This window comes from Mobula hypostoma, chromosome 24 (genome assembly GCF_963921235.1).
Source record: "Mobula hypostoma chromosome 24, sMobHyp1.1, whole genome shotgun sequence".
In the NCBI taxonomy this organism is placed as follows: Eukaryota; Metazoa; Chordata; class Chondrichthyes; order Myliobatiformes; family Myliobatidae; genus Mobula; species Mobula hypostoma.
The window spans coordinates 28,263,246-28,279,235 of NC_086120.1; the positions used below are offsets into that span (position 1 = coordinate 28,263,246).

A 15,990-nucleotide genomic window follows, 5' to 3' on the forward strand; every position below is an offset into this window, starting at 1 on the left:
TAGACTCACGGCTGTAATTGCTGCCAAAGGTGCATCTACTAAATACTGACTTGAAGGAGGTGAGTAATCATGCAATCAATCTTTAATAACTGTAAAAAATTTAGACTATTTTGTAGAAATTTGTTTTCACTTTGACACAAAAGTGTTTTCTGTTGATCAGTGTCAAAAAAGCCAAATTAAAAGCCCAGACAGCTCTCCCTCGAATCTCAGGAATTTCTCCCCATGCCTCGACGCTCGAGAATAGGCTTAGCTAGTTTTAAGTGTTGTTGAAACATCATCGTGTTCACTGCAGGGACGAGAGCCCATTTATCAAAAGTGGTTGTTTAATGTGATGTCACATGCCAATGAAGATGTAAATATTTCTCACATGGCTGTTGGCTCAGTAATAGGTGCTGAGTCTGGATTTTGTCTCTCCTGAGTTTTCTAATGAATTGTGAAGAACCACTTCTGGAGTGGAGGGTGCGGTGGCTAATTTTAGGGAGAGGGTGTGGGAGTTTTGATAAGGTAGGTTCAAAGTGTATAATAATGGTCCAGAGGAAAGAATCATGCTGCAGTAGTGAATCAGAGATTATAGGTTCAAGTCACACCCAAAAAGACATGGGCACAAATAGTCAGCCTGAACCCTCTATTGGAGATACACTTTATGAATGAGATGCCAAATCAGTGCTCCACCCAGCATCTCAGAGGCACAAACCCCTATTCTGAAGAAAGGCAAGTTACCAAAAGTGCCTCTGTGTCATTACTTATCCCTCAAACACCATCACAGCTTATCTGAATATTATCACGTAAGGAGGGAGGAGAAGATGGCAGTGCAACGCAGCGTGTGCGGCCGTTCTGAATGATATTGATATGTGTTAACTAGGGGCCGTGCACAATCCTGATTTGATGGAGACAGACGTGAGAAGCACGGAGGAACATCTGGAGAAACTTCTGAAATGCCCGCTTCGCTGCCCTGCTACTGTGCAATCGAGAATCTCCGGAGGGGAAGGCCCCAAATCCCCGGCTTTGCCTATTGCCTGTTGCCAGGGTCAGGGTCGAAGTGCTCGGCAGAGATGGTGCTCGGTGCTCGGTGTCGGAGAGCTGGTCGGAGGCTCGGAGTTTTTGGATGGACTTGGGGTCGGACTGTGGTCGGCTGCTTCCAGGATGCTGCATCGGCAAGTTTGCGGCGCTGGAGGTTCACCGTCGGCGTGTAATGATGGGACTTTCGAGAGACTTTTTATCGTGCCATGGTCTGTTCTTTATCAAATTATGGTATTGCTTTGCACTGTTGTAACTATATGTTGTAATTATGTGGTTTTTATCAGTTTTTCAGTCGGTTTGTCATGTGTTTCTGTGATATCATTCTGGAGAAACATTGTATCATTTCTTAATGCATGCATTACTGAATGACAATAAAACAGGACCGCGTGTCCTCATAATCTAATTTGTTTATATGAGTATGCTGTACATAAATTGGCTGCTGGACCTCTTACAAAAGATAGTGACCGAACTCTGCAATTATTTAATTAGTGGTAAAGTGCATCGGAACTACCGGAGATCATGAAGGATATTTTTTTTCCTTCTTCTGGAGATGATAAAGTCTGCTTTTATTGCAGAAGACTGCAGCCTAAGTTGGAACACCCGGTTTTGAAAGCACAGGGTCCAAAGATTCAGCAGAAGATCACGCTACTGCAGAATCCACAGTTAAGTAGATGGTTGCAGATCTGGTCCATGAGCAAAAGTGGGTTCTGTTTATTCACTTCAGCTGTAAAAAATATATAATCCTATTACACTATTAAATTACTTAATTTCTTCCTTTCTCTGAATATTACTTGATCATAAAAGTTCAACGGCCCAGGCTGGTTCTCCAATGCAATCACTTTAGTTTAAATTTAAGGATCACTGAATCCATTCCCATTTTCCCAGTGAATTTCCTTCAATCCTGCCTTTCAAAGTCATAGTGAGATTCCTCATCTTCAATACTAATAAATCCACAAACAATAACTGGCAAATCTCTCAGCAGTGTAAACTTACTCCAGCAGCCTGGCAAATTGTTCAAGTCGCTGCCCTCAAGATTCAAAGTCACAACTGAAATTCTGTCTACAATTGATGCTTGACCCACAGAACATTTCCCAACATTTGTTTTTGCAGTTTCCAGTATCTACATTATTTTGCTTTTCATTACGTTAAACTCTGATTTCCTTGTTGACCAATCTCATCTGCCCTGGCTAGGGTTAAGTCGTGTGATGTAAATGCCAGAACTCACTTGACCTTAAAGTATGAAGTGCCTCTTCGCCAAACTCTTCTCTCTTCAAATCACTTCTAGATTCACGTTGAACTCACATAAATTCTACTTCAGGTACCCCCGTCTAGTAAAGAATTTCACTTACTCATATTCTTAAAATTACCATTCCATTTCAGTTCAGGATTTCATTCCTAATCCTTTTACAGTAATGTTACGTATGAGTAGCACCATTCCTCGATCAGGCAAAGAATATCCAGGGACTCAGAGAATGAATCTGTAAGATCCCACTCAAGATCCTTTGGCCCAATCCAAGGCAACTTTCCCTCCTGCTGTCCCTGTATGATGGAAGAAGAAAGGCATTCTCACATGCCCCCTGGTGGCTGTTTGCAGAATAACAAAAGAACATGCAGGAAGAAAGCCACTCTTCCACACCATTGGAGAGAAAAAATTAACTGTACTCTAGAGTATTTCGTCATCTTGGGATCTTGGGATGTACTAGAATGTTCTACGGCCAATTAAACATCGATCTAGTTGGTATTGTAGGGCTATGTGACACAACTTGCTGCACAAACAGCAATGTGAAAATGATCAGGTAATTGATCTTTATTACTGAGTCAGCCAATTAGTTGGAGGTTCAGGGTACAAAACTCACAGAAAACAATCCTTAGCAACAGACACAAAATTCTGGAGCAGCTCAGGCCGCATCCATCCATGGAAATGAACAAACAGTTGATGTTTCGGGCCGAGACCCTTCTACAGGACTGGAAAGGAAGGGGGAAGACACAAGGTGGGGGGAGAGGAAGGGGGCTAGCTGGAAGGTGATGGGTGACGCCAGGTGGGGGCAAAGGTAAAGGGCTGGAGAGGAAGGAATCTGATAGGAGAGAACCATGTGAGAAAGGTGAGGAGGAGGGGCACCAAGGAGAGGTGACAAGAGGCAAGAGGATAAAATAGGGAATAGAAGAGGAGGGGGAGGTAATTTTTTTTTACCAGATGGAGAAGTCAATATTCATGCCATCAGATTGGAGGTTATCCACAGAATATAAGCAGTTCTTCCTCCACCCTGAGGGGGGCCTCATCGTGGTACAAGAGGAGGCCACGGACTGACATGTCGGAACAGGAATGGGAAATGGAATTAAAGTGTTTGGCCACCAGCAAGTTCTGCCTTTGGCGGACAGAGCAGAGGTGCTTGACGTAGCGGTCCCCCAATTTACGACGGGTCTCACCAATGCAGAGGATCAGGAGCCCCTGATACAACAGATCTCCCCAGCGCATTCGCAGGTGAAGTGTTGCCTTGCATGGAGGGACAGTTTGGGGCCCCTGAGTGGAGGTGAGGGAGGAAGTAAAGGGGCAGGTGTAGCACTTTAGCTGCTTGCAGGGTTAAGTACCAGGAGGGAGATTGGTGGGGATGGACGAATGGACAAGGGGATCACGGAAGCAGCTGTCCCTGCGAAAAGCAGTGTGGGGTGGCAAGTAAAGGTATGTTTAGCGGTAGGATCCCTTTGGAGGTGGTGGATGTTGTGGAGAATGATGTGCTTGACGCGGAGGCTCATGGTGTGGTAGGGAAGGACAAGAGGAACACTATCACTGTTAAGGTGGCGGGAAGATGGGCTGAGTGTGCATGACCGGGAAATGAGGAGATACAGGGGAGGGCAGCGACAATGGTGAAGGAAGGGAAACCCTTTTCTTTGGAGATGGACATCTCTGATGTCCTGGAAAGGAATTCCTCATCCTGGGAACAGATGCGGCAAAGACAAAGGAACTGGGAAAAGGGAAGAGTCAGGAGAAGTATAGTGAAGATAGCTGTAGGAATCAGTAGGTTTATAAAAGATGTCGGTCGACAGTTTGTCTCCAGAGATGGAGACAAGAGAGATGAGAAAGGGGAGGGGGGTGTCAGAAATGGACCGAGTGAACCTCAGGGCAGGGTGGATTTGGAGGCAAATTTGATGAAATTGTTCAGTATGGGTGCATGAAGCAGCACCAATGCAACAGAGTCAATGTGTCCTTGTACTGCAAATAGAGTCAATTTGCTTAGAAAACAGGGTCTGCTTAAAGAGCAGAAAACTAGAAACTGCAGTTAGTCCCTCCAATAAACACAGAATGAAACAGGAGAAATCGCCCTGATGTGAATGATGGTTGGTTAAATTTTGTCAATTCAGTCTCAGTTATATACGCCAAGCTTGATTGATAGGAATTTTATCCAAGTATCCTCACTCTGGCTAGATCTTTTGTTATTTCTACGTAGAGTGGTTTTTTTCTCACGTTGTTTAGCCTGAGATAAATATCAATCAGAACTTTGGAACAAACTTGCCTGCTCCTCTTTGAAATATTACTGCTGATTTTGTTTTACATCTACAAGGGAGAACAGAAAGGACTTTGATTTAATGATTCAAACAAAAGACAGAAACTTTCTTAGTGCTAACTCCCTCAACACTACCCAGGGTTTATCTGCCTAGACCATGTGGTCAAGTCCCTAGATTTGAAACCATGACTCTCTGACTTTTACTACTTGAGAAGGTAATAAAAAATAAGCTAATTAATTATTTTCAAAGGTACTTTTTTAAAAAATGAAAGACTACATTGCATCACAACTTAACCTTAGATCATACGGAGGTATCACTCATTCACAAAAGATCAGAACTTTTCAAAGCCTGATTACACTTAATGTCAAGATATTTAAGCAAATATAACAAAGTGAAACATTAGACAGCACAGATTATAATGCAAAGAAAAACAAACACCAACAGAGATTGACTCAGGAGGTAGTAGGAATTGCAAGTAAATATCCATCTCAGATTAGCATCTAATAAGTCAACACATTGCCATGAAAACAGCTCACAAATTATATTATTGACTCGAGATTCAAGAAGCATGTTTGCAGCAACCTGGGGGACACACACTGAGATGGGGGCTGTTTGGCAGGAGGATGGACTCACCCTGAGTGAACTTTGATATTTAATGGCCAAGGTGGTGGCCAGTCACGCTGACGTCAGGTCTCTCTCTTCTTACGGGAATTTGCAAGCGCTTTCAGCCTTGCAGCAGCCGATCATGCACTGGGTGTCCAGTGCCACACTCCATGCAATACAGGGACCTGGTCCCAATTTACACCTACTTTGTTGATTAGGTAACAAAGAAGGCTATCCATTACAGCAACCCAGCATTAACTGAATGAAGATTGACCAGTTTTGATTACCCATTGTTAATTACCTCCTCGGTTGAACTTCTTTCAGAGGGTAATTAAAAGTCAACCTTGAACAGGGAGAGTTAAGTCACATAGAGTGATAGTAACAGGCCCATCAGCCCATCTAGTCCCTGCCGAACTACTATTCTGCCTCGTCCCATCGGCCTACACCTGCTCCATAGCTCTCCACACCCCGCCTATCCATGTAGCTATCCAAATTTCTTTTAAATGTTGAAATCAAATCGCATCCGCTGTACATGTACACCGTGACTGTGTACGGGCAGCATGTCTCCTGTACTAAAGATGTGAGTGAATTAGATGGGCTCAGAGGTTTCATGGATACCCTTATCAAGGCTAAGTTTTCAATCCATAATTATCTGCGTCAGAAGCCAATGAGCATTGTGAGTCGGGACTACCAGTCACCTAGATCCACAGTGTGATCAGTGATATTTTCATTTATCAGAAGAAGGTAGAGGTCACCTGGTCATAAAGATCCCACGTCCAGCTCACTGGTTTGCATTAGGGTTTATTACACTACTGGCCTTAGGGTTTATTACACTACTGGCATTAGGGTTTATTACCTACTGGCCTTCCCCCAGTATTATTTCACAGGTTAATCACTCTTAATGTGACAACAACAATAACTTGCACTTGTATTGCTCCATTAACAAAGTGAAAAATGGCAGATAAAAGCAGCAAGAGGCCAGACTTAGAGGAGATCAAGGAGGTTTGTAGGGGTTGGGAAAGATGATTATGTAGAGAAGTGGTTTTGAGGGGCATGGAGGGATTTATATTTTAAACGTGAGCCAATGCCAGATTAGCAGCCAGTGAGGGAGGGGGCAGTGACGGGGAGCCAGTGCATGCCAGTGACCAGGTGTCAGTGCCCTCCAGTGTCGGGGAGCCAGTGCGTGTCAGTGGCAGTGAGCCAGTGCACACCAGTAATTGGGAGCCAGTTCAAGCCGGTGACAAGGCATCACTATTTGTTGACCATACAGTGCAGTAATTCCTAATGGAAGGGCAGGAGGATACAAGCTCGGCTAATTGCAGAAAAAAACCCCAAAACTTCCTAAGGCATGATTAAGTTCCAATGGACTATAGCTGCCTGCAATGCATCAGCAGACCACAGTTAAGGCATTCCACACAGTACTTTTCTACTCTTGTTCACTCAACCAGTAGTTTTCACACTTTCTATCAGGCAGCCCAGTTTCATGAAGTGGTTCATTCATGCAAACCAATAATAACTCCAAATTAGTAAAGATCTAATTGTAGGTGCATTCAAACCATGAACCAGCTGCCTTACTGCATCCACTAAATGTATTGATACAAACAGAAATTGGTCTTGAAATCATAAAGTGTAGCACTACTAGAACAGCAGCTAATTATCACACCGCGGGCAGCCACCCTCTGCCACGTCTATGAGAGGTCAAGCTGAGAACAAAATCAGTTTTGGTGACCCACATCTTAATATCCCACAATCCCGCTGAGGGTCACAAACTTTACTTAGAAATTTTTGCTCGCATGCTTATCCTTTTCCTCTTAAGTATGTCTGCCAAAGCTCACAGCGGGTCATAAATTCAGCCATCTACCTGGGTGCTGCCCTCGCCCCTCCAGCTCAATTCAGGAAGCACCTGAATGATCTCCCGCTTCCCAAAGGAAAAGTTTTGGACCACGTACTAACTAAAGGAAAAGTTTGACCTGGTAAGCCGGACTGTGAGAAGTGCAAGAGCAAGGCAGGCGTGGAAGCAGCGTGACTGCGATACTCACTCACACACTGATAACCGGTTCTACTGCTCAGCGGTTTACTGCACAGCGTGCAGTTGGTGGAGCTGGAAAAGGTTCCAAGCACTAACTCGTGGCCATTGTTAAACTTTCTCTTTTCTTTTGGACTCTCCTTTTCTTTCTCTTTGGTCTTACCCTATAAAAGGAAAGGAACACAAGAAAAAGACATTCGCGTCAAAGAGTCAAAGGAACAGGAGGCCATTTGGCTTCTCTTCAACCTGTCCTTTCACTTAATTACTTATCTTATTTTATCGAGGGTTACAGTATGATAATAAGCCCTTCTGGCCTAATGAGACCACGCCCCCCCCCCATTACAGCCATGTGATCCCACTAACCTGTACATCTATGGAATATGGGAGGAAACCACAGCAGCTGGACAAAACTTACACAGCCATAGTGACAAGGTGCAAACTCCTTACAGACAGCAGTGGGAATTGAATCTGGGTCACTGATGCTGTAACAGTGTTACACTACGGTAGCAGTCATTGGACGCAGCTGACCTGCACTTTAAGTTTAACTCCTTTACCCCGCGACTCAAGGACCAGAAGTCAATCTCAGTTTCAGCGTTTACAATGGATCCTTCCCCCCTCCCAACCTCCATCCGATTACTGTGGGATAAAGTCCAGATTTGAGTTAAAAAGTGCTTCACCATCACCCCTGAATGGCCCAAACTCCACAATTAATGCCCACTTCTGTTAGGATATGATGACACAGTCTAGATCCCACGTATATAGTTCCCTGCTCAGCTGGGTCCTACCAGAAAGTACAGATCTCAGTTGGACTCTTCTGCTAAGAGCTCTACCTCAGGCTTTCTGGGCTACATGTCAATCTAGATCAGGGGTTCCCAACTTGGGCTCCACGGACTGCCTAAGTTAATGGCAGGGGTCCACGGCATAAAATAGGGTGAGAATCCCAATCCAGATGGACTCTATGGGCAAGATCCAGTTCCTTTTTTCCATTCACCCAATCCTTGGCAATGAGCAATACCAACATTGTTCATTCACTGTATCCGTGGCAATGCTAGAATTTATTATTAATCCTTAACCGGCTGTTAATTTATTTATATATTTAGAGATAAAGCCTGGAACTAGCTCTCCCGGCCCAACGAGCCATACTGCCCAGCAACCCACCTATTTAATCCTGGCCTAATCACAGGACAGTTTACAATGACCAATTAACCTACTAACCGGTACGTCTTCGAACTGTGGGAGGAAACCGGAGCACCCGGAGGAAACCCACGTGGTCACGCGACAAACATACAATCTTCTTATGCGCGGTGTTGGAATTGAACTCTGACGCCTCGCGCTGTAACTAGCGTCGTGCTAACCGCTACACTGCCGTGGTGCTCCTAATCTGACTGTCTCAAAGAATAATTAAAAACCGACTACTTTGGTGGAATGAGAGTTACATTCATGGACCCTTGGACTATATTTTTTTTGTGTGATATGCTATATGTGCCTTGTGCTGTGTGTGACTGTTGGTATTGTGTTTTGCCCCTTGGGCTTGGAGTAACACTGTTTTGCTTGGCTGTATTCATGTATGGTTGGATGACAACTAAACTTAAGTACATAAAGGCCAGACCAAACGTGGATGACCTGTGCCCTTCCATGAAGGATATTAGTGAGTCAAATGAGATTTTTTTACAACGAGCTTTTTCACTGGCACCATTAAATAAGCACAGGTGTTTATTTCACTTTTCGCACTAGGGTTTGAATTCATGTCCCTGAATCAAAATTCCAGGCTTACTAACTGGAGCGCAGTAACTTTACTATTCTGCACTATATCATTTATGCAGCATTTCAAGAGCTTGATCTATCTACCTCTTTCCTGATCCCAGCTATACTAATACTGGCAATTCCCAAATGAGGCTCATCTACTACACAAGCCAGGGGCTAAATCCCGAGAGCTCATTCCACATCTTGGCTGCTTGGGTAGGTGGGTAGCTCCTTAGTCCATCAGGCTTGAACCGGATTCCAGGTGAGAGAGCACGGCCTTCCAACATAGCTAATTTTCAGGGCGCAATAAAAAAGTCCCGCTACTGGACCTACCACACAGGCACCTTCGAGAGCAATTTCCTGCGATCCTTCTCACCTTATCCTTGAAGGAGCCAGTCATCCTGCTCTTGAGGGAACTTAACGTCCTCTTCACCTTCGTGCCTTTCTCGGGTCGATCAGTTTTGTCATCATCTTCTTTCCTTTAGAGTGAGGGAGAGAAAGTTGCAAACTTACACATCTAGATTTAATGGAAAATATGCCAAGTTCTGTTCAAATGAACAAGTAGCTTCAAACATTCATAGCAACATCGTATTAAATTGTGCTAAACAGAAGTCACTTCTCTTTGAATCATTTGTCTCTGGTGACATTTTACTTTGCTCTAAGCTTCATCCTGTTGAGGCCTTTGCTTGACAGGGAACTGAGCATGAACTTGACTAAAAAAACTACAAACTGCAGAAACTGGAGATTGAAATCAAAATAATAGATAGATGGAAATACTCAGTAGCGAAACAGAAAGGTTATTAACCTGAAACCTTAACCCTCCATCGATACTGCCTGAGCCATTAAAAAATTCTAAAAATTTCTGTATTTATTTTATATTAACATCATGTTGGATTTCCCCCAGTTATCTTGAATTATTGCTGTTCTTCAGATGAAGCATTACATGGACGTCTCGCATGGAGAAGGTCCAGGGGAGGTTCACAAGAATGATCCTGGGAATGAAAGACTTAACATATGAGGAGCGTTTGATGTCTCTGTGCCTGTACTTAAATGGAATTCCGAAGGATGAAGGGCAATCTAATTGAAACTTACTGAATATCGAAAGGACTGAATAGTAATGTTACTCTAGAAAGGTTACGGGGAGAAGGCAGGAGAATGGGATTGAGAGGGAAAGTACAAACGTTTGTAAATCAGCCATGATCGAATGGTGGTGCAAACTTGATGGGCCAAATACTCTAATTCTGCTTTATGTCTTGGGTCCTCTCTGCTGGATGTGAAATGTCCAAGGGCATATTTTAAGGGATTCCCTCCAGAGTTCCGGCCAAACATTTCCAAAATCACAAAAAATTCCAGATCATGTTGACAAACAACCATTAGTGTGAGTGGGATTTTTCATGCACAGGTTTGGTCCCTTTTTACAGTATAACTACACTTTAAAAATACCTCGGTGGTTATAAAGTACATTGGGATCTACTACGGCTCTGAAAGGTGCTGTGTAATCACAAGACATTCCTAGCTGGTGGGGGTGAGTGAAGGAGGTATGGGAGCAGCTGAACATTTGTCAGAGTTATAAAATGGATGATAAAGAATCAATTCTTAGAGTTTTCTCAACTTTCCTTTCCTCTGGATCCTGAAATGGGAACCTCATTCAGTTTCCTTCACTGACTAGTCCCCAGATGGTATTCACTTAAGTGAATGGAAGGTGAGGTTTGTTCCTTCACAAATATTCACATATAAGAAATAGAAACACAGATAGACCACATAGCCCCTTGTTCTTTCTCGATGATCCAAGAACATTGTGGTTAATCTTTTAGAGACACAAGGAACTGCAGATAGTAGAATCTGGAGCAACACAAAAAACTGGAGGAATTTATTGGGTCAGGCAGTATCTATGGAAGAAAACAGGCAGTTGATGCTTTGGGTTGAAACAATGGCTGATCTTTTAACTTAACATGACCTTTCCATACCAATTCCCATATACCTGATCCCTTTAATATCTGTAAATTCTTTGATCTGATTGGTTGATCCAATAACCACTCACTCAGCAATAGAAAACTCCACAAACAAAAAAAAAACAGAAAGGTGGATTAATCAGCTGTGATTGTGTAGATTAGTTCTGCCCAGAGGTTTGTTAGGGTCTATAAATTATATGAAGATACCTCAAAATCAGTACCATGAATCATAAAAGAATTCTAGGAACCTACTCAGCAAGAAATTCCATCCAAGTGAGATCATGTGAGGAGGCAGAATGGTGAAGCTGTGCAGATCCTGATCCTGCTCTTGCACTGCAGAGAAAATAACCAGTCAGAACAAAATATACACCATGGGGATGAGTAAAAGATTCCTTGACTAAGGGTCTCCGAGAGTCTGCTGCTCACTCACAGCATCAAAACTCAAGAAAAGCGTTCCTAAGATGGAAATGGAAATTCATCACTGTTCCGGTTTAGGAAACTGAAGTGAGGGAAGTGCATCATATTAGGCTCCGGTGACCAATTGTAACTTCCTGGTGAGCACACAGCCAGGCAAGAGGTTCTTATTCAGGTGTCAACATGGCACATGCGTAAAAGTCCGTCCTTACTATCTCAATCCGTCCTAACGCACGCTCAGAGTGAGGCACTATAAATCTACATCAGAACTTCATGAGATTTAGGAAACCCTTAAATACATAATGCCCGATAATTTAAAACATTGAATTTTAACTTTATCCATCCATGCTGTTGCTTCTCTAGTTTCAGTAAGTAAGTCTGCTCATACCTGAGAATTAATGTTTCTCAACACCAGACTCCCACTTTTCAGTCTGGCAAAACTTTTTTGCAGCCCTTGTTTCCTATATGAAGTAAGGCTTGAGAACGATGTGGCTTTGTTCTTTAAATTGTCCTAGTAATTCACCTTGGATTTAGTGTAGGTTTACTGTACCAGAACGTTACCTCAATCCTGTTTGAAACTGTTTTAATCAAATTAAAAGTTTTTAGAGGCATCAGAAAAGTCTTTGTCCTGCTTCCATTTTATTATATGCATAACGAGGACAGCATAGTCATTAGTGCAACGCTTTACAGTGCTAGTTGTAAGATCAGGGTTCAATTACACCACTTCTGTCGGAATTTTGTACGTTTCTCCGTGTGACCACACGAGTTAACAAACTCATTCGTAAGGCCAGTGATGTTGTGGGGATGGAACTGGACTCTCTGACGGTGGTGTCTGAAAAGAGGATGCTGTCCAAGTTGCATGCCATCTTGGACAATGTCTCCCATCCACTACATAATGTACTAGCTGGGCACAGGAGTACATTCAGCCAGAGACTCATTCCACCGAGATGCAACACAGAGCGTCATAGGAAGTCATTCCTGCCTGTGGCCATCAAACTTTACAACTCCTCCCTTGGAGGGTCAGACACCCTGAGCCAATAGGCTGGTCCTGGACTTATTTCCTGGCATAATTTACATATTACCATTTAACTATTTATGGATTTATTACTATTTAATTATTTATGGTGCAACTGTAACGAAAACCAGTTTCCCCCAGGATCAATAAAGTATGACTATGACTATGACTATGGGTTTCCTCCGGGTGCTCCGGTTTCCTCCCACATTCCAAAGACATACAGATTAGTAAGCCGTTGGCATGCTATTTTGCTGCCTGAAGCACGGAGACACTGCAAGTTGCCCCCAGCACATCCTCGGACTGTGCTGGCCATGACAAAAACGATGCATTTCACTGTATATTTTGATGTACATCTGACAAAGTTTAAGGCTAACTTTTTATCTTAAACTAATTCCCAGAAGATTCAAGACAAGACTATATAATCTAGACGGCTTGGATTTAAAACTAAAGCCCGATCACAATCAATCGAAGTCACACCAGCACACACGAGGAATTCTGCAGATGCTAGAAATTCAAGCAACACACATCAAAGTTGCTGGTGAATGCAGCAAGCCAGGCAGCATCTCTAGGAAGAGGTACAGTCGACGTTTCGGGCCGAGACCCTTCATCAGGTTAGTCCTGATGAAGGGTCTCGGCCCGAAACGTCGACTGTACTTCTTCCTAGAGATGCTGCCTGGCCTGCTGCGTTCACCAGTAACTTTGATGAAGTCACACCAGAGTACTTATAATTTCTACATCTGATCCAGAGCTATTTGCAGACAGACTTGCAATGCTACACATATGTTGAGTTGATAAAGCATGGTGAACGGCACGTCTAACCTGAACCCAGACCATTTGTCAGAATGTATAGCTGACCCAACATGACCATCTCATGAATAGTCAGATCCATCAGGTTTGGTCAAGTAGCCAAAGTTCAACCTGAAGTGACACAGCTAGTTGGGAAGAATTAGTTACTGGAGGAGAGCAGTCTGCTCTCGTGATCTAGGGTCAGAAATTTGAACCTCACAATAGCAGATAAGTTTCGATTAAATATGGAATTATAAAGCTACAAACAATTTCAGTGACAAAGGCAATGCGTTTTCAGACCACTAATATGTTTCATGGGACGAAGTATGGATCCTTTATGGGACTGCAGACCTACTTATATGATTGACTCTTAACTTCCTGCCTATGAGGCCTCGGTATTTACATGGGAAATAAAAAAAAAAGTAATGATCATATCTTTGAGCAAAAATTTTTAATGCCCATATGGTAATGAGGGAATGCTGTCCCACTGTTTCGGTATCTGTCAGGTGAGATGCTGTACTGAGGCCCTAGTTCAATACTGAGGTGAATTTAAAAGATCATAGATAAAGCAGGTGTCATCAAATATACTGTGTCTGTATATACATACAGACACACATTCCTCAGTAGTCACTGGTTACTTTACTAACTACACCTCGTTACTGCAACTATCTAATCAGCCAATCACATGGCAGAAACTTAATGTATAGAAAGCACGCAGACATGGTCAAGAGGTTCAGTCGTTGCTCAGATCAAACATTAGAATTGGGAAGAAATGTGATCTGAGCGACGTTAACCCTGGATTGATTGTTGGTGCCAGATGGGGTGGTTTGACCATCTCAGAAACTGCTGATCTCTCGGGATTTTCACGACCAATGGTGACTACAGTTTACAGAGAACGGTGTGAGAAACAAAAACCATTCAGTGAGTGACAGTTCTGTGGGCAAGATGGCCTGTTAATGAGAGAGGTCAGTGGAGAATGGCCAGACTGGTTGAAGCTGACAGGAAGGTGACAGTAACTCAAATAACCATGCATTACAACAGTGGTGTGCAGAAGAGCATCTCTAAATGCACAACATGTCAAACTCTGAGGTGGATGGGCTACAGCAGCAGAAGACCACAAGCATACACTCAGTGGCCACTTTATAAGGTACAGAGAGTATTTCTGTTGGTCTTGGTCATTTACGGGCATATATCTGGACATTTCTGAAGAGGGCCTTTGGGAGTGTCAGAATCATTACTGCGGGCACCCAGGATCTATCAGTATTGGTATTTTTGAAACTTTACAGAAATCATGCAGAAATATTGGAAATTTTTAACTCTTATGTGTACAGTTATAGGCAGAAGGATCTTACATTGTCTTCCTCAAGGCACCTGAGTGTTTAAGAAGGATCTGAGGCAGTGTACAAGTTGGTCTTGTTATGGTTCCAGATGATTTTTCTTACAACCAACATTAGATTTCACTTTTAGAGGAAAACCCTTCGGTTCATTAGGCCAAAATATTGCCAGGATTCAAAGGAATAGAGCCTTGGGCCCCTAGATGTAGGAATGCCACTACATAGGGAGGAAGGCAAAAGAAAGGAAATTATAGGCCAGTTAGCCTAATCTCAGTGGCTGGGAAAGTGTTGGAGTCCATTATTAAAGGAGGGGTTTTGTGGTATTTGGAGAATAATGATAAATAAATCAAGTAAGCATGGTTTCTATAAAGGGAAATCTTGCCTGATGAATTTGTTAAGAGTTCTTCAAGGATGTAACAAGCAGGGTGGGACAAAATAGAGGCAGTGGATGTCATTAACTTGGATTTTCAGAAGGCATTTGATAAAGTGCCTCACATGAGGCTGCTTAACAAGGTAAAATCCCATGGCATTACAGAAATGATACTGGCATGGATAGAGGAACAGCTGGCAGGCAGAAGGCAGCGAGTGGGAATAAAGGGGGCCTTTTCTGGTTGGCTGCCGGTGACTAGTGGTGTCCCTCAGGGATCAGCATTGGGACTGCTACTTTTCACATTGTTTGTCAGTGATTTAGATAATGGAATGATGGCCTTGTGGTAAAGTTTGTGGGTGATATGAAGATAGGTGGAGGGGTAGGTAGTGCCGAGGAAGCAATACAATTACAGCAGGACTTAGACAAATTGGAAGAATGGGCAAAAATGTGGCAGATGGAATACAGAGTTGGGAAATGTATGATAATGCCTTTTGGTAAAAGGAACAAAAGTGTGGATTATTATCCAAATGGGAAGAAAATTCAAACATCAGAGGTGCAAAGGGACTTAAGAGTCCTCATGCAAAACTTCCAGAAGGTTAATTTACAGATTGAGTCTTTGGTAAAGAAGGCAAATGCAATGTTAGCATTCATTTCAAGGGGAGTAGAATATAAAAACAAGGAGATAATACTAAGGCTTTATAAGACACTAGTCAGGATGCACTTAGAGTATTACCAACAGTTTTGGCCCCATATCTCAGAAAGGATGTGTTGTTATTGGAGACAGTCCAGAGGAGGTTCACGGGGATGATTCCAAGAATGAAGGGGTTAACATGTAAGGAGAATTTGGCAGCCTTGGGCCTGTACTAACTGGAATTTAGAAGAACACATGGGGATCTCATTGAAACCTACCGAATGTGAAAGGACTAGATAGGGTGGACGTGGAGAGGATGTTTCCTATGGTGGAGGTGTCCAGAACTAGAGGACACAGCCTCCAAACTGAGGGCCAATCCTGTAGAACAGAGGTTAGGAGGAATTTTTTTTTAGCCAGAGAGTAGTGAATCTGTGGAATGCTCTGCCGCAGACAGCTGTGGAGGCCAAGTCCATGGGTGTATTTAAAGCAAAAATTGATATTCTCCTGATTGGTCAGGGCATCAAAGATTATGGCGCGAAGGTAGGTGTATGGGGTTGAGTGGGATCCGAGATCAGCCATGATGAAATGGTGG

The 15,990-nt window shown here is 43.1% G+C and overlaps 1 protein-coding gene across 4 annotated transcripts in view; it reads right to left on the reverse strand.

The window, feature by feature from the left end:
* The window catches only part of arhgef18b (rho/rac guanine nucleotide exchange factor (GEF) 18b), a 210,270-nt gene that overhangs the window by 99,286 nt on the left and 94,994 nt on the right, over positions 1-15,990 (reverse strand). For all 4 annotated transcript variants that reach the window (XM_063032417.1, XM_063032416.1, XM_063032418.1 and 1 more), the window contains 3 exons: positions 11,101-11,181; positions 9,273-9,375; positions 7,167-7,317 (listed from right to left, as the gene is read on the reverse strand). In XM_063032417.1, coding sequence (XP_062888487.1) covers positions 7,167-7,317; positions 9,273-9,375; positions 11,101-11,181 — 335 coding nt within the window. The remainder of the gene's footprint in view (positions 1-7,166; positions 7,318-9,272; positions 9,376-11,100; positions 11,182-15,990) is intronic.